Source organism: Furipterus horrens, unplaced genomic scaffold (assembly GCF_987537825.1).
Source record: "Furipterus horrens unplaced genomic scaffold, mFurHor1.1.pri manual_scaffold_19, whole genome shotgun sequence".
Taxonomy (NCBI): Eukaryota; Metazoa; Chordata; class Mammalia; order Chiroptera; family Furipteridae; genus Furipterus; species Furipterus horrens.
Window position 1 is genome coordinate 2,256,974 of NW_028327189.1, and position 22,004 is coordinate 2,278,977.

The following is a 22,004-nucleotide window of genomic DNA, read 5'->3' on the forward strand; positions in this document are numbered from 1 at the left end:
GCAGAGACACAATGGACTGCAAAACGTAATTATAATAGTAGTAGCTTTTATACTACTTTAGATTCTGTCGAACATTCTTTTACTTTAACCTGAAGGACTCTCTTGAATATTTCTTTTAAAAAAAAATTCTACTTGATTTGAGATAGAGAGGAAAGGAGAGAGAGAGGGAGCAAGGGAGAGAAGGAGAAAAAGAGAGAGGGGGAAACATTGCTTTGTTGTTCCACTTGTGCGTGTACCCTGACTGGGGGTCAAACTGACAACCAATGGAGTCTCCCTTGAGCAGTCCCTGCAGGATATGTGTAGTAATCACAACCTCCCTTAGCTTTTATTTATCTGGGAATGTTTTTATTATCCCTCATTCTTGAAGAAGAGTTTTATCAGATATAGGATTCTCTAGTTTTCTTCCAGCAGTTTGAAGGCACTGATTTCTGGTCTCCACAATCTCTGCTAAACAGAGTTGATAATCTTCCTGACAGTTCTGCTGCTTTCAAGATCTCTTTGTCTTTGGTATTGGACAGTTTTATCATAGAGTGTGTCAGTGGAGGCATATGAGTTGATTCTTCTTAAAGTTCAGTTAGCTTTTTGGATTTGTGGATTCATACTTTACATCAGTTCTGGGAAATTTTTGGCCTTTATTTTCTTGAAGAATCTCTGCCCCAACTTTACTTCTCTTCTTGGACTCCCACAGTCCATATATTGGTCCACTTGATTGTGTTCCTCAAATCTATTAGGCTTTTAGATTGTTTCTCAGTCTTTATATTTCCTGAAGTTGATAATTGCTATTGTACTATCTTGACATTCATTTTTTTTTCTTTTACCTACTCACATCTGATATTTAAACCCTCTAGTGAATTTCTCATTCCAATTATTTTACTTTCCAACTCCAGATTTTTGGGGGGAACAGGGAGGGTGTAGTTCTTTGCATGGTTTCTTTTCTCTATTGATACATTGTTTCCTGTCTTTGTTCACAAATCTTTCATAATTCTGTCATCTGGTTTTCCTCTGGGACCGTTTCTATGGATTTTATCTTTTTTCTTTCATACAGTGATATTTTGCTATGTTTTCGTAGGACTTAAAACTTTTTGTTACTGAAAATGGGTCATTTCATTTTTTATTTTTATTTACTTTTTGGTTTTTCAATTACAGTTTTCCCATTTTTCTGCCCTTGCTACTCCCCACCCAGCGCACCCCTTCTCCCACAGTCATATCCCTCTCCATTGTCCATGGCCATGAGTCATTTATAAATGTTCCTTGACTAAACCCTTCCCTTACTTATTCCCCTTTTCTCCCTACGCCCTTCCCCCTATTGAATGCTGTTCTGCTCCTTGTCCTATTTAGTTTGTTTGTTTATGTTGTTCTTTAGTTTCCTGTATTAGGTGATATCATATGGTATTTTTTTTCTTTGCCTGGCTTATTTCACTGAACATAATTCTCTAGTTCCATCCATGTTGTTGCAAATAGCAGGCATTCCTTCTTTCTCTGTGCTACACAGTATTCCACTGTGTAAATGTACCACAGTTTTTTGATCCACTCATCTACAGACGGGCACTTAGGCTGTTTCCAGCACTTAGCTAAGGTAAACAGTGCTGCTATGAACATGGGGGTGCATAAATTCTTTTGAATTAGGGTTTTAGGATTTTTGGGGTATAATTCTAGCAGTACAATCGCTGGTTCAAAAGGCAGTTCCATTTTTAGTTTTTTGAGGTAATTCCACACTGTTTTCCATAGTGGCTACACCAGTCTGCATTCCCACCGATAGTGCAGTAGGGTTCCCGTTTCTCCACATCCTCACCAGCACAAGTTGTTTGTTGATTTGTTGATGATGGCCATTCTGATTGGTGTAAAATGCTATCTCGTTGTGGTTTTTGTTTGCATCTCTCTGATGGCTAGTGATGTGGAGCATTTTTTCATGTGTCTATGAACCTTCTGTATGTCCTCTTCAGAGAAGTGTTTGTTCAGTTTCTTTGCCCATTTTTTAATTGGGTTGTTTGTTTTCTTGATGTTGAGTCGTATAAGCTCTTTATATATTTTGTAGATCAGTCCCCTGTCTGAGATATCATTGGCACATATGTTTTCCCATATGGTTGGTTTCCTTTTCATCTTGCTGAAGTTTTCTTTTGCTGAGCAGAAACTCTTAAGTTTGATGTAATCCCATTTGTTTATTTGTTCCTTTATTTCTCTTGCCTTAAGAGATGTATCCGTGAAGATATTGTTACGTGGGATATCTGAAATTTTCCTGCCTATGTTTACCTCTAGGACTTTTTATGGTGTCACGGCTTACATTTAAGTCTTTGATCCATCTTGAGTTTATTCTCGTGTGTGGTGTAAGTTGGTGGTCTAGTTTTTTTTTTTTTTTTTTTTTTTTTTTGCACGTCCCTGTCCTGTTCTCCCAGCACCATTTGTTAAAGAGGCTCTTCTCACTCGATTTTATGTTCCTTCCTCCTTTATCAAATATTAGTTGACCATAGAGGCCTGGGTTTATTTTGAGGCTCTCTGTTCTGTTCCACTTATCTATATGTCTGTTCCTATGCCAGTACCAGACTCTTTTGATCCCAGTGGCTTTGTAGTATTGTTAGATATCTGGTGTTGTAATTTCTCCTGCTGTGTTCTTCTGTCTCAAGATTGCTTTTGCTATTCGGGGTCTTTTTTGGTTCCATATGAATTTTTGGAGGATTTGTTCTAGGTCAGTGAAATATGTCATTGGTATTTTAATAGGGATTGCATTGAATCCGTAAATTCCTTTGTGTAGTATGGCCATTTTGATGATGTTGCTTCTTCCCATCCAAGAACATAGTATTTGCATCCATTTATTTGTATCTTCCTTAATTTCTTTCTTCACTGTTAGGTAATTTTCAGAGTATAGGTCTTTTATCTCTTTGGTTAAGTTTACTCCTAGGTACTTTATTTTTCTTGTTGCTATAGTAAATGGGATTTTTTGCTAGTTTCTATCTCTATATATTTTATTGTTGGTGTACAGAAATGTCTTAGATTTCTGTATATTTATTTTGTATTCTGCTCTTTTGTCAATTCACTTATTGTATCGAGTAGTCTTTTAGTAGAGTTTATAGGTTTTTCTAGGTATGCTATCATGTCAGCTGCAAATAGTGATAGTTTTACTTCTTCTTTCCCAATTTGGATGCCTTTTATTTCTTTGTCTTGTCTGATTGCTGTTGCTAGGACTTCCAACACTAGGTTGAATAGGAGTGGAGTGAGTGGGCCGCCTTGTCTTGTTACTGATTTCAGGGGGAATGCTTTTAGGTTTTGTCCATTCAGTATGATGCTGGCTTCAGGTTCCTCATATATAGCCTTAATTATGTTAAGGTATGCTCCCTCTATTCCCATTTTGCTGAGTGTTTTCATCATAAATGGGTGTTGTACTTTATCAAATGCTTTTTCTGCATCTGTTGATATGATCATGTGATTTTTGTCTTTCCTGTTGTTTAGGTGGTGTATTATATTTATTGACTTGTGTATATTTAACCATCCTTGCATCCCTGGGATGATCCCACTTGATCGTGGTGTATGATCTTTTTAATGTGTTGCTAGATCCTGTTTGCCAATATTTGGTGAGGATTTTAACATCTATGTTCATCTATACTGACCTGTAGTTTCCTTTCTTTGTTGTGTCTTGACCTGGTTTTGGAGTTAGGATTATACTGGCTTCATAGAAAGAGTTTGGGATTTTTTCCTCTTTTTGGATTTTTTGGAATAGTTTGAGGAGGGTAGTGTAGGGGCACCAAATATTCCCTGTAAAATGTTTCAATACGTAAGTATGTAAGGGCTTTAAATGTTCTTTGTAAGAAGTAGCAAGGACTTGCTGAAAGGCCTTGGAAAAAGGAATGTAAGGAGTGTTATAGCAATTAGTGATTTACAAGCTAAAAGGACCTCAGCCTCTATCACCTTCCATTTACTTGTGTCTGGTTTATACATTTGTGAAGGTTGTGCTTTGCAGAATGTCTAGCCCTTTGAAAATAAATTGCTTCGCAAGGAGTTCGTCCCTGGCTGAAGAGCTATGCTGCCGCCGGAGATAACCTTATAACCTTTTGAATTTCTGTTTCTGTTACTGCCAAGACATTCCTGCAGTCCTGCCCAGCCCCCTCTTCCTAAGGCTGTTTCCCGCCAAAGAAGAAACAAAGAGACTGCACCAGTATAAAAACCCAGCATTTAGACTCCATTGTAGGTTGGAGCATGTTAGAGACCAGCTCAGTGTCTGCCCTACTCCTGGCCATCATTAAAAACTCTTTGCTTACTTTATACACCGCTTCAGTGTGTTCAATCTCGCCTATGTAGCCGTAACATTTTGGAGGCCCCAGTGAGATGCCTCTGTAAAGCGGTGCTGCCTTCGGTGAGCCCCCGGGGCTTCATGCGGTCCCGTGTTTCTTGCTGATATGTGGCAGGACAGCGGCCGCAAGCTACGGTTGGGAGCAATTCCCTGTGCCTTCAGGAGACACTCAGGAGCTGCTAGAAGCCCTGAGGGCCCAATCTAGAGTAAGCAAAGGACAGTGGGCAGCCTCAGCGACAGGTGAGTGGCAACCCATTTGGGCAGCGGACTTGGGCCACTGACATTGCAATTTGGTCTCTTTTGTCCTCTGGACGCAGAGATACATATTCCCGAACAGGAAATTTGTTGAAGCCGGCTCGGCTAGCTTCATTTGGATTGTATAGAGCTCTTTTGGTTTGGGGTTGTGCTGCCTGTAGCCGAAGCTATTCGTCTAATCTCAGAAGCCTAGGCGGGGTTTGGGTGGGATTGTTTAACCTCTGAGTGAATGTGTGAGTGAATGTTAAGTTTAAAGTTAAAAAAAGTTATTTCCTCCTTTTTGTGTGACTCCACAAACTTCGGTCTATGGAGTCTGAGTGGGCTCTCACCTCGCAGGAGGAGAGGCCAAGCGGGCATTTGTTTGGCTTCCTTTGGAAGCTCCCAAGCCCGTGTTTGTCTGTGCCATGGGGGGGATTGCCCCTGTGCCTTGTGTTCCTGCTCCTAATTGTAATCCAAATTAAGTGCATGTTTGTAGCAGTCACCTTAGCCAACATAAGGGGATGCCAGTCTAAGCCTGCACCCACAGTTCTTGACTGTGTGCTCCGGAATTTACCCAAGTTCCGGGGACAAAATCTCTTTATGAACTCCGGCACCCTGAAAACATTCTGTAGATCAGAGTGACCTGCTTTTGGGGTCGGATAGCCCCCCGCTTGGGGGTACTTTAAATCTAAATATTATAAGTATAAAATGGTGTTGCCTGGGGAGCAAAAATGCAACAAGGAGAAGTGTGAGAAATGCTCACAATAAAAACTGGGACACAGGACTTGAGCAGTAAAACGAGGCCTTTATTCACGAGTCTGCAGAGCCGGGCGCACCCTCACAGCCAGGAGAATGTGAGCGCCAAGTAGACAAAGGAAACTGGTTTTATAGTCTTAGCTTCCCCACCCTGAAATTGCCACCCTAAAGTGATTATCTTTTCCACCCTGAAATTGCCACCCTAAAGTGATTATCTTCCTTGCCCTAAAGTGAGAGCGATTAGCTTCCCCGTCCTAACGCAATTAGCTTCCCCTCCCCTCTCCTTCTTCCCCATTTCTCCATTACTGGTTACTCCAGAGTTACAATCTAACACGGTTATCTAAATGCCCCTTCTGTGGTTTATAGATATGCCAGTGCTGTCAGCTCCCTTCTCAGAGACCCTCTAATTACATTTGCCCTTAAGACCCTTTAATTACATTTGCCCTTTGTTACTAATGACTTTTTTCTGGTTTGGGAGTCACTATGTCCTTGTTTCTAACAGAAGGGAGAGTGTTGTTGGGGGAAGTAGCAAGGCAGGAGGGAGCCGTGCCTTGAGAGAGTGGCTCCTGCTCTGCACTTCTAAGGGAAAAGTGTTTTTTTTAAGAAGACAAAAAAAAGGTATTATCTTGCAGATGGCTAGTCAAGGCCAAGTTAGTGGCTCCCAGCTCACATGCTCTCTCTCAAACAGCTGCAGGCTCGGGAGAGGGGTGTGGGGAACATGAAAACCAAGGCTATCAATATGGGCAGTGTCACAGAAAAAAAGCCTTGGACCTTTTGTGCTGTGTCCTGCTGCCTTGTAGCCCTGGCCAGAGGGATGAGGCTCCTTAAAAATTTCCCCAGAGAAATTGCCTGCAGCATTTCTTTCCACCCCAGGTAACTTCTAGCAATTCCATTTGCATCTGACTACTCCCTGCTAGAGCTGCAGGAAGGGGCAATGTTAAATTTGCTAGCGAATCGGCCATGTAATCCCCTTGCTACAGGTTACAGAAACAGCAGGATGTCTGTCTCTCCAACATGGAGGGGAAAAAAAAGTGACACTTTTAAAACTCAGGCCCCTGGTCTTCAAACTGGTGCAAGCTTCTTGGCTGCCAATCAACAACACCTCTAAAGGGCCCTCAATCTCCTCACTGCTTCAGCAGAGGGAATATGCCTATATCTTAAGGGAAAGTGTTGTTACACATGAATAAAACTAATGTCCCTTCTAGACATTCTCTTCAATAGAAAAGAATAAGGAATAATCAGGTGGGCTGCTATAAGAATATACAAAACCAAGCATCCTCCTGGTCAGGGAATTGTCCTGACCAAACAAAAGGTTCCCAATATAAATCCTAAATAGAGTAGTAATAGGCCAAATAAAACAATTGAAGAACTTCTCAGGAAAGCTCAGAAGCGTATGTTAGAAAAAAAGAAGGAGAAGCAGGAACTTCAAAAAGCTGCAGGATATTATCCTCTGCAAATCTAGGAACTTTTAGCTGCCAAATACTAAGTTTAAGTATAATCCTTCACCGTGTGGAAAAAAACAAGAATTAGAAGCACGTTATGGTTAAATCTGAATAGGTAAAATATATAGAAAGTGTATAAATGTTGCAGAAGGTCTGTGAAAAGTTATAATAATAAAAAGGAAAATTGTGAAAGTTTTTAAACCTAGGATAAGGAAACCTCAATTATTTATGGTCTGATTGTATGGTTACTGTACTTTGTATTGGCATTGGCCATATGCTCTAAAAGGAAAATTGAGGTTTCCCAGGGATATTTAAAACTTCACATTAAAAAAATAAAAAAAGTAAACCAGGGAAAATGTAAGGCATGTAAATGCAAAGGTTTGTTAAAAGTTTATAAAGGTTAAAAAAAAATTGTATGGTTTTAATAATGAAAAGTATAAGACATGGAAATGCAATTTTACTAAATATTAAAAGGACAAGAATTTTCCTTCAGACTGTATATTTTTCTCCCTACCTAATCCTTCCAAAATTTGGCAATTTGAAAAAGTAAGTAATAACATTAGGTTTCCTTGCATAAAACTAAGAAGACCAGTTGTAAATAAAGGTATTGTTAACCAAGACTTTGACTGGAATGACATGCCTGAAAGGAGGCATGCTTAGGCTCTGGTTGTTACCAGAAAGCCCAAAGGAACTGGATTTAACTTTCGAAGCTAAGAAGAGACCATGAAAAAAAGGCCTGACATCTTGGTTGGTTGTGCGGTCCACAGCAATCTTTCCAGGGAAGGAACGAAGGTTGCTTTCCTGAAAAATGGCTAGAAGGAACCTTAAGGCACAATGAAAAACCAGAAAGACTTGGAAAAAGCAGGTGTTTACAGACAAGGCTGAATGGCAGGTGTGTGGCTCAGCTTTTGTGCCCTAATGGGCAGACTAACAGTCAGCATGAAGGTTCCTGGTATAAGTTCCAGCAAAGCAGACTTAAAGATCATGTGTGACCAATCACTGCTCTTTTTGTGTTTATGCAAATAAACAGGCTAAATTAAAATTGGACTTGATACAGTCCCTTTAATAACAAGGAGGGTAATCTTAAGGAGAAAAATCATGACTCAAGGAAAATGACAGTGCTCAACGGTAGACTAAACTAGTGCAGCTAATTATCTATAAAGTTTTCATTTAAAGTTTGTTTTCATTTGAAAGTTAAATCAGGTCTATGACATTATCAAAGATGCTTAATTTACAGGCACGAAGAATGTCAAGTGCCTTGCAACTAAATGTCTTACTAATAAGACAGTCTCTTAAATTTAAAGACTAGTTTGTAAATTATGTTATGTAAATTAACATGTGTGTTCTTTCTGTTTTCATAGGCATAAGCCTATGATCTCATTACCTGAGTAATTGTCTGTACTTACAGGTCTCACTTTAGAAGCCCATTTGCAGCGCCACCTCCTAAGACTCAACGGTTTGGCTGAACTAAGTGGTTGGGTTGGTAAAGTATGGGGTGGTCTATAGGCTTCACTTTAAAACTGGTTTTTCTCTTTTCTATCCTAATGGCTTGGACAAAAAGGGCCTAGAGGTCTGAGAGGGGGGAAACCTAAAATATTTCCCTCAGCCCTAGCTAAGTATAGTGAACAGACGAGTTTTGGACAGGTGTGACATGCCCTGCACACCTTCCTCCAAAGAAGCCACTTTGTTTCCTAATGTGGGACACTGAAAAATTATCCCTGCCTTTTATCATATGGTGGTTGTTGGTTAAATTATGCCTTTTAACCCTGTTGCCAAATCTGTTGCCTCCAGAATATGACAAGGATGCCAACTTGTCCAACAGTGTCAGCCCTTGGAAACCAAGCATGCTGCTGCCCAGGGACAGCCAACTGACCTGGACTCTGCAAAATCCTTCCCCGTAAGGGAGGGCCGCACTCCCTTCCACCCCCACTCTTATTAGAAATTCCTAGACCCAAGGGTAGGTAGGACGACAACCATGTTCAGCTTGAAGCAGCTAGAAGAGCTCGAGACCTTCGCCCATTGTCCTTTTATAAAATAAAAAGTCTTAAGTCTAAGAAGGGGAATTATGCAGGGGCTTCAGCCATTCCTTATAAGAAAAGAAAAGGGGGGATTGCTGGGGGAGGGGGTGCTGGGTGGAGGGGAGCGGGGGGGAGAAAATTGGAACTGTTGTAACAATATAATCAATAAAAAACATTAAAAAAAATAAAATCATTTATTAGTTAAAAAAAAAAAAAAGAAAAGAAAAGAAACTGGGAATTAGGCTAATTCCTCCCAAGTATACTGCATTGCACTGAGAAAAGGGTAAGGCAAAAATAAGTAAAGTCCCATAAAATTTTCTATCATTTTGAATGTACCGCTTTCTTAGTTGGGCATTTTTTTAATTGCTATTAATCTTTGACTAGTTTTCAAAGCTATAAAACTTATTTTAGTCAGTTCCTAGTTTTTAACTCAATGTTTCCATAAGGGTCTGGAAATTTGTTTTCCACCATCTTGCTAACATTCCATTTGCTCTTGTTATTAATCATTGAATCTACAATGCATGGCACATAGCAAGTGCTCAAGAAATGTCTGCTAAATTGAGTTTTAAGTATTTGTTTTAGGTCTGTAAAATATGTAGCTAGTATTTTAATAGAAATTGTATTGAATCTATAAATTGCTTTAATATATTATAGACATTTTAGTAATGTTAATTCTTCCCATCCATAAGTGTGATATATGCTTCCATTTATTTGTATCTTCATTAATTTCTTTCTTCAGGGTTGTGTAGTTTTCCGAGTGCAGGTCTTTTGCCTCTTTGGTTAAGTTTATCCCTGAATACTCTTGTTTTCTTGTTGCTATAGTAAATGGGATTTTTTCTCTTTCTTTTTTCTGGTTTCTATCTCCTAATGTTTTATTGTTTGTATATAGAAACGCTTTTAATTTCTGAATAATAACTTTGTGCCCTGCTATTTTGTCAAATTCACTTATTAGGTCAAGTAGTTTCTTCGTGAAGTCTGTAAGGTTTTCTATGTATGCTATCGTGTCATCTGCAAGTGGTAACAGTTTTGTCTTCCTTACCAATTTGAATGCCTTTTATTTCTTCTTATCTGATTGCTGTGGTTAGAACTTCCAACACTGTTTTAAAAAAAGGTAAAAAGAAGTGGACATCCTTGTCTTGTTCCTAATCTCAAAAGGAATGCTCTCAGATTTTGTCCATTAAATATAATGTTGGCCTCAAGTTTCTCGTATATGGCCTTTATTATGTTCAAGTATGCTCCCTCTATTCCCATTTTGCTAAATGTTTTCATCATAAATGGGTGTTGTACTTTATTGAATGCCTTTTCAGCATCTATTAATATAATCATGTGGTTTTTGTCTTTCATTTTGTTATATAGTGTATTACATTTACTAATTTGTGAATATTAAACCATCCTTGAATCCCTGAGGTAAATCCCACTTAATCATAATGTATAATCTTTTTAATGTGCTACTAAATCTGGTTTGCCAACATTCTATTAAGCATTTTAGCATCTATGTTCATCAGTAATATTGGCTTGTAGTGTTTTTTCTTTGTTGTGTCTTGACCTAGTTTTGGAATTAGGGTATTACTAGCTTCATAGAAAAAGTGTAAAAGTTAATCTTCTCTAAATGTTTTGTAAAATTCACCCATAAAGCTATCCAATATTTTGTGTGTTGGCAGTTTTTTTTTTTTTTTGGTTACTTTTTCAATTTCATTCTTTGTTATCAGTCTGTTCAGGCTTTCTACTTCTTAATCCTGTTTTGGAAAATTATATGTTTCTAGAAATTTGTCTGTTTTATCTAGGTTGTCAAGTTTCTTGCCATATAGTTATTTATAGAAATTTCTTACAATCCTTTGTATTTCTGTGTTATCAGTCATAATATCTCCTCTTTTGTTTCTAATTTTATTTATTTGGGTTCTTTTTTTCTTAATAAGCATGGAACCAGCCCCCTGCTTTTGTTAATCTTTTAAGTTGTTTAGTCTGTGTCATTTAATTCTACTCTAATGTTAATAATTTCTTTTCTTCTACTTGCTCTGGGCTTTGTTTATTATTGTTGTCCTAGTTCTTGTAGATGTGGAATTAAATTTTTATTTAAAGTTCTTCTATCCTCTTTGGGTAGGCCCGTATTGTTATTGACTTTCCTCTCAAAACTGCTTTTGCTGTGTTCCATTGGTTTTGGGCTGTTGTATACTCATTATCATTTGTTTCCGGAAACTTCTTAATTTTTCCTTGCAGCTCCTGAAAGCTAGCATTACAAATACCCAACTCCTTATCCTTGCTACTAAGTCCCTCCTGAAAACGAGGGTTTAAAAACCCTAGTTATAGTCCCTAGGCTTATTCCAGGGACTAGAGGGGGGATTATGTAGGGGCATCAAATATTCCCTGTAAAAAGTTTCAATATGTAAGTATGTAAGGGCTTTAAATGTTCTTTGTAAGAAGTAGCAAGGACTTGCTAAAAGGTCTTGGAAAAAGAAATCTAAGGAGTGCTGTAGCAATTAGTGATTTACAAGCTAAAAAGACCTCAGCCTCTATCACCTTCCATTTACTTGTGTCTGGTTTATAACATTTGTGAAGGTTGTGCTTTGCAGAATGTCTAGCTCTTTGAAAATAAATTGCTTTGCTGCCGCCGGAGATAACCTTATAGCCTTTTGAATTTCTGTTCCTGTTACTGCCAAGACATTCCTGCAGTCCTACCCAACCCCCTCTTCCTAAGGCTGTTTCCCGCCAAAGAAGAAACAAAGAGACTGCACCAGTATAAAAACCCAGCATTTAGACTCCATTGTAGGTTGGAGCATGTTAGAAACCAGCTCAGGGTCTCCCCAACTCCTGGCCATCATTAAAAATCCTTTGCTTAACTTTATATACTGCTTCAGAGTGTTCAATCTCACCTATGTAGCCGTAACATTACCACAGCTCTCTGCTGTGAGCCAGAATGGGTTGGGTCTCACACATTGGTCCTATAATGCCATTTAGTCCTTTCATTTTTGTTTAGCAGCGCTGCTATGCTGGCAAGCTGGCGTGTGCACCCAAGGTCCTTGCCAGGTCTTGGGTCTTGCCTCAGCTCTCCTTCCAAAAATGTCTCTGTGTGGCTTATAAACTGCAGCACTGGTTTGACTGTTGAGCAGAGCCATTGTTCATGCACGTAGGTCTGCAAGCCTGGTGGTCCCTACCAAGTCTTGGTCTCGCCTTGGCTTTCCTTCTAACAGAGTCTCTGTGTGAACCTGTCATTGCAACACTGGTCTGCATTTTTGTTTAGCAGAGCCATTGTGCCCGCGCTTTGGCGTACAGGCCCTGGAACCGTACCATGTATTGAGTCATGCCTCAGCTTTCCTTCTAGAAGTCTCAGTGTGGCCCCCATCTCTGTGCTCTTCTCACTCCAAAATTTACACAGTCTCTCACACCTCCGACAGTTTCAGTTCACTGAATCCCTCCCTGACTTCTGTGGCAAGGACGCTTACAGTGCAAGCACCGTTTCCAGGTCTCTTGCCCCAGTAGACCCCAGCTACTGAGCTGGTCTGCAGCTGTTACCTACAAGATGCAGCAAGAGGCGCTGAGCTGGGCAGCCTGGGTGACACTGCTTAGAAAGTGCAGGCGGTGGTTTTTGCCCTCTCCTGTGCTGTTCCCATGCTCCCATCCCTGTTTGCCCTATCTGAAAGTCATTTTCACTCACTTTTCACTCCATTTTTATACTCCAAGTCAGTTCTGTGATGGAAGCAAGCAGTCAGGGATGCTAGCTTGCTCTGATGCCACCTTTCCCCCTTCCTACCTCTGTCTTAATGTTTATGTTTTCCCCTTAGATTTCATGTGTCATAACAATCACTATCTTTGGAACTACTGATTTTTCCTTTATTTATCCATTCCACTTGTCTGAAAAAATTCTAACTGTGGGCATCTGAAAAAACAGCCAGGCAGATGAAAATGCAACTAGATCTGCATGGCTGTATACCTTCTTCTCAGTCACCGCACTATTATAAAACCCCACATTGTTAGTTACTTTTTTTATTAACTATAAACCCTCAACTTCTTTCATCCTCTCTTTCTAAGCAGATGACCATGCCTTTTATTTTTTATATTGCCAATTATCTACATTAAATCTATAACTTAATTGCATCTTTGTGGGACTCTTTCATTCATTTCTGTATGATTAATATTTATTACCTCAATGTCTAGTACGCAGTCAGTTAAGTGTAATATATCACCTTTAGCGCTTCTCTGCTCCCATATCACTGTTTGTTATTACTGTTAGTAATAAAGAGTACAGTTAAAATAGGCATGACACTATACTTTGACTCATTTTCTGCTATAAGAGAATCTTTGAAATGGGAAAGAAAGAGGTTGAGTTACAGATAGTGTGTATACCCAGTTTCAGTGTGCTGTGTTCATGAATCCATGATAATATAAAAAAGCAAGATGATGATTATTATTTACTAAAATTATTGAGGCAATATTGATTCATATTATGTAAATTCCAGTTGTACATTATGATTCAGTATCTGTATACTGTATTTCACGCTTACCACAAAAGGTTTAGTTTCCTTCATTGGAGGTGTTTTTAATAACTGTAAATATGTTGTTGCTTGATAGGTTTTTTGGATATCTTACTGTTGCTCTTGAACAGTTTTGTCAACATTTATTCTTCATGAGAGCTTCATTTAATTTTCAGCAAGACTACTCTTTTATCTGTTAGTGTAAAATAAAATAATATGCTCTAACTATATAATTGGCTTCCTCACTCACAAAGATTCCTGAGTACTGTTTATTTGTTTGAGTAGTTTTTTTATGTTATGGTAGAAAAGTAAAACTAGGTGGCAGGAATCTCACTCAGGCCCTGGAGCTCTCCGCCACCACTCTATGGTTTAAGTTCCTTCCATTTCCCTGACGCCAGGCAATAACCACAACTATCTACATAACTAAGAACTAGCTACCAGCCATAGATAAGCAAAGTACCTGAAAAGCTGTATTATTTCCTACCCTCATTCCCAAAACTATGGGCCGTTGGGACTTTTTGGGACCTCTGTTGCAATATCTGCATAGGGTTGAGACCCCATGCTTTTGGGGAAGGAGTTTCATAGCCTTGATATCCCTTTGGTGGCTTCTCAGCTGCACACATGGGTATGGCGGCTATCTCCCCTTTCTACTAGTCTCTGTGTGGCTTCTGTATTCCTTGGTTATAAAATCTCAGTTCACCTAGCCTTCAGTTGGTTGTTCATGTCAATTGCTCTAGAATTTAGCTGTATATCCTGTTTGGGGCTGGGAACAAGTAGGCACAGCTCCCACCTACTCTGTACCACCCCAGAATTCCTAGATGCTATTGATTCATATCAAGTTTTCTTAAAAGATTCATTTTTTTTCAATAAAAGTACATTGAGATTGCTTTTCTTTGCCCATTTAATTACTTGCATAGTATTTTTTCATAACTGAATAAGAGAGTAGTACAAAAGGTACCATGACTAATTTTTCCACTTGTAATTCAAAGGTTCATAGTATACTTTGTAAATGTAAAGTATGCTTGTTATTTTAGCTGGAGGAGAGCTGGAATGTTCAGAAGCAAATGAAGATTCTGCAGAAGAAGCAAACCCAGATCGCAAAAGACAAAGTTCACTTGCAGAGTGAACACAGCAAGTCTGTTTTGGCAAGAAGAAAACTAGAGTCTCTTTGCAGAGAACTTCAGCGTTACAACAAGACATTAAAGGTTATTGGTTCATTTCTCTGTTTTCAGGAGGTACTTAGGCTGATTTTATAATCAATGACTGTTTAAAGTAAATCCTTGCTTCTCATGATTTAGTGGGACTTAAATGTTATTCTCTTTTGTACACTTGCTCTGGTACATTAGGTTCCTGAATAGAGGGCTTTTGGGAGTCCTTAGAGATAAACTGCCTTGCTTTTTATTTTGCTGGGTCTAATACTGTATGGTGAGGTCACTGTAAATCAAAGATTCACTTTTCCTATCCAGCTTTTGATTTTGGGTTCAAGGAAGAGCTGCTGAATGTATTTTATTTGATGCAGAAACCTCTTCTGCTCAGAAAATGGTTTGTTCATAGTCCTCCATCTTAAGAAACTCAAGGTTGCCAGATACTCTGCGAACCATTAATGTAGTTGATTACTATTTCTTCCTTGAGTAAAGAATGAAATGCCTAGCTGAAATGAAGAATAGTAATAAAAGTACTTTGAAAAGGAGAGGTAGGATGTAAAGCTATTCTATGATGCTAATAGGCTAGTTTGCATAACTACTCTCAGGCCTTCTTCAGCTATTCATTTGCTAAATAATTTAAACTTACACCTTAGCTAATTATAAAGGAAGAGGCAGCAGGTATCAAAATTTCTATCATTGAGGAAAGAGGGGAAAGGAGTATAGAGGATAAAAAGAATCCCTGAAATGGGAGCATAACTGTTTTTAGCAATAGGTAAGGGATACGGTTGAAGAATGATTTTAATTAAGCAAGAGCTCAGTTTACTCTGTCACAGAAGACTCCCAAGGACCTAGAATACATGACAGTTTCTGAAATGAATACTCATCTGGTGTTAGCGGGGTTTTTTTGTTTGTTTGTTTTGTTTTCTTGCTTGCTTATGAAAGCTTGGGTTTGATATAATTAAAGTAGATGATTGGTCCTCCTCTCCCTCCACCCCAACTCTCCATACACACATAAGTCATCATTTTGACTGGATTGGTAATTGTTTAGGTAAAATTGTTTTTAATGCTTATATCTTAAGAAGAAATGAAAGTAAACTTTTTAAAATGAATATTTCATTTGTCCTATGCCCTTTGAAGAGGTGTGACACAAAAAAGCAAGATGCTATGTGTGATATATTCTCTTCAGCCTTAAGGATGATGGCCTGCCTAAACACTGGGCATCTGGGAAAATAACGTGGAAGAAGCTGATTGTATGGAGAAGCTCCTACTTATACTTTAATGCATTAAGTAGCTAGAAGGTCAGATAACATTTTATATTGGGCAGTTTGTACCTCTCTGACAATTTACTTAGGAAAATCTGCCTGCTTCTGAAAGTAAGTAAGAGCTTTCTGGTTATACATCAGAAGAAATTGTAGCTCAGAAACAACACTTTCAGCATCATTTTTGAAAACACACAGTAGCAGCATCTTTTATATGAGCATTTTATCTATAGGTTTAACGCAATTAACAGAAATTATTTTGGATGATAAGGAAGAAAATATGCAGCAGGCCCAAGAGGACGAAGAAAGACGTAAAGAAGCAACTGCACACTTCCAAATCACTTTAAATGAAATCCAAGCACAGCTTGAACAACATGACATACATAACGCCAAACTCCGCCAGGAAAACATTGAACTGGGAGAGAAGCTGAAGAAGCTCATTGAACAGTATGCACTGAGGGAGGAGGTAAAGGTGTTTTGTTTATTTAGATAGCATTTCATTATTTCATAAAACCTTTTACCACTCATTGCTAATTTAAAACTATTGTCACAGGATATTTTAGAACTTTTGTATGTGCATGTAATAATCAGCCATTTATTAGGGAAGGACTGGCTATGTGTGAACTGAAGGACTAATTGGAATTACCACTCCATAGCCCAGGAGTCGGTAGCTTTGGATATCTAACTAATTTCTAGAAGATAGGTTAAGTCCTACCTGTGTGTCATGTGATACTGGAATGTGGTGATTTTAGCATACAGATTGTCCTTCCCGTATCCAATCTAACAATAAATATTGGGGCCTCAAAAACTCTGTCTTAGACTTCCTTGATAATCTGTACAATTGCATTCTACCAACTGTATTATTTGGAATAAAAAAATGAACCTTCTTTTAATTCATTACCCACTCCTCTTGGTGGTCATGTTACCACGCAAAAGGGTGTTCATTCACGTGGTACCTTGGAGTAAGACTCAACAATTAGTGTTGAAAAAATCAGGTTGTTACTTACAATATTGCACCTGGGCAGGGGCTGGGAGCACCCCTGTTCTCCCATAAGACCCAGCACTTCCCTTGATCCCCAAAAGGCAATAAGCCAAAACCATGCCCAGAAGTTCCCCATTCCTTATCTATCAGCTCTCCCCTTGAGGATCTGAGGTACAATGTCATCAACCTCCATGTAGTAGTCCAGAAAAGCATGGTGAAATCCCAGGAAAGGCACAAGTCCTGAGAGTGTCCTGTCTGTATGTCCCAAGCTCAAAGAGTCCAGATAGAGTCCAGGTCTGCAAGGTGGCATTCTTGGTGGCTTCAGAGTCAACTGGACCATGCACAATCAGAGCAGCAGGATGCCTGTTTTTTAGTAGCCCATGCTGCATGGCTGGAAGCATAGCTGCTTATTTCTTTTCACTGTGGACCAGCTTTCCTACAAAGCTGCCTAGCTGCTACATCATAGCTGTCTTACTATACACCAGACCTCATGGTGGGCTGGTGTGGTGCTTCGCAGTCTTTCCAAACCGTGTGGACCAGCGTGCTACATGGCTATCACCTTTCATTCTGCCTGGCTCCTTTTCTTCTTTCAGATCACATCGCATTGCCTTACCTTCTTTCAAACCACGTGGCTTTGCCTACTTACATGGCTGTTGCCTTATTTTAAACCCCTGAATGTGGCCTGTGACAGTCAGTGTGTTGACAGGTCCTGACTACTCTCAGAATCTTACGTAACACTCCTCCCCACCCCAGCCTTTTTTTTGTCACCATTCTGTGCTCAAAGCCCCTACCCTCTCCTTAGAGGTGTGGAGGGCCATAATTAAGAAACTAGCTACCAGCCATAGATACGCTAATTACCTTACCCTTACCCCCCAACCCCAAAACTATGGGTTGTGGGGATTTCTGGGAACCCCTACCACAGTCACACACAAAATGAAGTTAAAAAGTTTTAGGAATGATCTATGCCTGCAGAACCTGATTATAGTGTTTATTTTAGAAGCTAGTATGAAAGTTAGACAGTTAGTAGCAAATTGATGATTAAATGGCTCATTTTAGTTTCCTTACTTTTAGAGACTTTGGGGTTTTGAAAGAATGCCTCTCCTGCCTTTATTATGTTTTTAAAAAGATGACCAGTTAAAATGGCAAATTTTATGTATTTTACTACCAGCAAAATTATACCAGTTTAAAATTCAATTTTTGTATTGTCTTAATTTATAATTTACATGTCTTTGAAAACATGTTTAAGATTTGTCGGTATTTTTCTAACCATTTTCTTTAATCTCATTATAGGAAATTCCATGCTTAAAACTAGAATATATAACCTAGCTTCAGAAGTTACCCGCTTCCCTGTCTGGGCAGCTGGGTTTTTTTTGTTTGTTTGTTTTTTAAACAAATCTAAGACATCTCTCAAAACTCTCTGAATGTGTATCCTGAAATGACAATACCCTTTGTTACATAACATTGTTACAGCTTATAATTTAACGTTAACCACTTAATTGAATGCCTTGTCACTGTTTTTATTTCTCTGCCTCTTCCACACCTTTTAAGATTGTTGGGAACAGATTAAAACAAGTTTTATACATTTTATTAGATATTATGTCATCTTTTTAATTTATACGCTTATAGAGTGATTTTCCTATTAGTAGCTTTATAAAATCCTCGTTTTGTTAAATACTCTAAAATTTTTAACTTTTTAAGAATGACATTACTTTGCTATTATCATATGGAATTTGCAAAGTATATTTTCATGTTGTATCATTTTGAAGTTCATGTGCATTTTAGGAGTTACAGAATTTTCTGTCTTTTTTCAAGATATAACTTAATAATCCAGTCAATGATTTTCTTTTTTTCTTTAATGTATTTTATTGATTATATTGTTACAATAGTTCCAATTTTCTCCCCTTTACTCCCCTCCACCCAGCATCACGCGCCCCCAGCAATACCCCCAGAGTCCATACCCCTGGTTCGTAAAAACTAACTATCCCTCCCTCTCAGATATTAAGACCCTTTGTAATCTTGTAAAGGAAAATGGGCGAAGGTCTCAAGCTGCTCTAGCTCCTTCAAGCTGGACATGGTCGTCGTCCTACATACCCTTGGGTCCAGGAAAACCTAATAATAGTGGGGGTGTGGAGGGGAGGGGAGGGTGGCCTTCCCACATGGGGAAAGATCATGCAGACTCCAGGTCAGTTGGCTCTCTCTGGTCAACAGCATGCTTAGTTTAACAGGCTGGCATCCTTGTTGTGTTCTGGGGGCAACAGATTTGGCGAAAAGGGTTAAAAGACATCATTCAATCCATAACTACTAGATGTCAAAAGGCAGGGATTAATTTTTCAATGTTCCATATTAGGAGAAAGAAAAAAAAGAAAAAAAGGGCTTCTTTGGAGGAAGGTGTGCTAGGTACATCTCACCTGTCCAAAACCCTTTTGCCCATTATACTTAGTTTGGGCTCAGGGAAATAGTTTAGGTTTCCCCTATTTCAGACCTCTGGGCCCTTTCTGTCCAAGCCATTAGGACAGAAAAGAGAAACCCGTTTTAAAGTGAAGCCACAGACCACCCCATTCTTCACCAACCCAGCCATTTAGTTCAGCCAAACCATTGAGTCTCAGGAGGCAGCACTGCAGAGAGGATTAAGTGAGGCTTATGCGTACAGACAATCACTCAGGTAATGCGATCATAGGCTTATGCCCTTTGAAAACAGAAAACACATGTTAACTTATGTAACATAAGCCACAAACAAGTCTCTAAATCTGTAAGATTGTCTTATTGGGAAAACATCCAGTTGCAAGGCACTTGACATTCTACTTGCCTGCAACTTGAATCTCTTTGATGATATCACAACATGGTTTAATTTTCAAGTGAAACCATATTTTAAATGAGAAGAAACTTTTAAGACAGTTAGTTGCCTTTTTTATAGTCTACTACTGATCATTGTGATTTTCCTTGAATAGTGATTTTTCTCCCTAAGATTACCCTCCTTGTCTTTAAAGGGACTACATTAAGTCCATTTTTAATTTATCCTGTTCATTTGCATAAACATAACAAGAGCAGCAAATGATCACTTATGATCTTTAGTTCTACTTTGCTGGAACTTGCCCAAGGAATATTTAGGGTGACCCTCAGTCTGTTCTTCAGGGCACAGAAGCTGAGCCACATATCTGGCATTCATCCTTGCCTGTACACACCTGTCCTTTCCAAGTCTTTCTGGTTTTTCATTGTGCCTTAAGGTCCCTTCTAGCCATCTTTCAGGAAAGCAACCTTCGTTCCTTCCCTGGAAAGATTGCTGTGGACCGCACAACCAACCATGGTACCAGGCCTTTTATCTCACGGGCTTTTATTACCTTTGAAAGTCATTCCCAGTTCCTCAGAGCTTTCTGGTAACAATCTGAGCCCAAGTATGTTTCCTTTAGCCTTGACATTCCAGTCAAAGACTTGGTAAAAAATAAATAAATAAATAAATAAAAGAACCTCTGTTGACAACTGGTCTTATTAGTTCTATGCAAAGGAACTTATGTCATTACTTACTTGTTTAGAATGCCAAACTCTGGAGGGATCAAATAGGGAGAAAAATATACAACGTGAAGGAAAATCTTTGTCCTAATATTCACTGAACTGGCATTTCCATTCTTCATATTTTCATTTTTCCCCCACTAAAAAATTTTGATTTGTTTTTCCATTACAGTTGTCTCACTTTTTTAGCCCTCTTGTTTCCCTGCACCCTGTCCCTCCCCTCCCCCACATTTAGTCCCCATTCAGTTGCACCTGTCTGTGGGTCATTCATATATATATATATATATTTTAACTTGACCCATCCCCTTACACCTTTCTTTTCCTCCCCCCCGCCCCCCTTGTTACTGTTAGTCTACTTCTTGTTTACATACCTCTGGTTCAATTTTGCTCATTTGTTTGTGTTGTTCATTAGTTTCCTGTAATAGGTGACAGCATAAGGTATTTTTCTTTTGTTGCCTGGCTTATTTCACTAAGCATAATTTTCTCTAGTTCTGTCCATGTTGTTGCAAATGGTAGAAGTTCCTTCTTTCTTTCTGCTACATAGAATTCCATTGTGTAAATGTACCACAGTTTTTTGATCCACTCATCTACAGATGGGCACTTAGGTTGTTTCCAGCACTTGGCTATTGTAAATAGTGCTGCTATGAACATTGGAGTGCATAGGTTCTTTTGAATTGGTGTTTCGGGATATTTTGGATATAATCCTAGCAATGGAATTGCTGATTCAAAAGGCAGTTCCATTTTTAGTTTTTTAAGGAAATTCCAAACTGTTTTCCACAGTGGCTGCACCAATCTGCATTCCCACCAGCAATGCACCAGGGTTCCCGTTTCTCCGCATCCTCTCCAGCACAAGTTGTTTGTTGATTTGTTGATGATTGCCATTTTGACTGGTGTGAGGTGGTATCTCATTGTGGTTTTAATTTGCATCTCTCTGATGGCTAGTGATGTTGAGCATACTTTCATATGTCTATGGGCCCTCTGTATGTCTTCTTTGGAGAAGTGTTTGTTCAGGTCCTTTGCCCATTTTTTAATTGGGTTGTCTGCCTTCTTGGTGTTGAGTCATATGAGTTCTTTATATATTTTGGAGATCAATCCTTTGTCTGAGATGTCATTGGCGAATATATTTTCCCATATGGTTGGTTTCCTTTGCATCTTGCTGATGTTTTCTTTAGCTGAGCAGAAACTTTTTAGTTTGATGTAGTCCCATTTGTTTATTCTTTCCTTTATTTCCCTTGCCTTAGGAGATATATCAGTGAAAATGTTGCTACGTGGGATATCTGAAATTTTCCTGCCTATTTTTTCCTCTAGGACTTTTATGGTGTCACGGCTTACATTTAAGTCTTTGATCCATTTTGAGTTTATTCTGGTGTATGGTGTGAGCTGGTGGTCTAATTTCATTTTTTTGCATGTCCCTGTCCAGTTCTCCCAACACCATTTGTTGAAGAGGCTCTTTTCATTCCATTTGATGTTCTTTCCCCCTTTGTCAAATATTAGTTGACCATATGAACCTGGGCTTATTTCTGGGCTCTCTATTCTGTTCCATTGATCTATATGTCTGTTTTTATGCCAGTACCAGACTGTTTTGATTACCGTGGCCTTGTAGTATAGTTTGATATCGGGTATTGTGATTCCTCCTACTGTGTTCTGCCTCAAAATTGTTGTGGCTATTCAGGCTCTTTTTTGGTTCCATATAAATTTTTGAAGTATTTGTTCTAGGTCTGCGAGATATGTTGCTGGTATTTTAATAGGGATTGCATTGAATCTGTAAATTGCTTTGGGTAGTATGGACATTTTAATGATGTTGATTCTTCCCATCCATGAGCATGGTATACGCTTCCATTTATTTGTATCTTCTTTAATTTCTTTCTTCAGTGTTATGTAGTTTTCTGTGTACAGCTCTTTTACCTCTT

At 38.9% G+C, this 22,004-nt stretch overlaps 1 protein-coding gene across 2 annotated transcripts in view; it reads left to right on the forward strand.

Annotated features, from left to right (window-relative positions):
* LOC149990276 (gamma-taxilin-like) overlaps positions 1-22,004 on the forward strand; it is an 88,168-nt gene that overhangs the window by 45,058 nt on the left and 21,106 nt on the right. For both annotated transcript variants that reach the window (XM_090265490.1, XM_090265489.1), the window contains exons 4-5: positions 14,236-14,406; positions 15,877-16,071. In XM_090265490.1, coding sequence (XP_090121616.1) covers positions 14,236-14,406; positions 15,877-16,071 — 366 coding nt within the window. The remainder of the gene's footprint in view (positions 1-14,235; positions 14,407-15,876; positions 16,072-22,004) is intronic.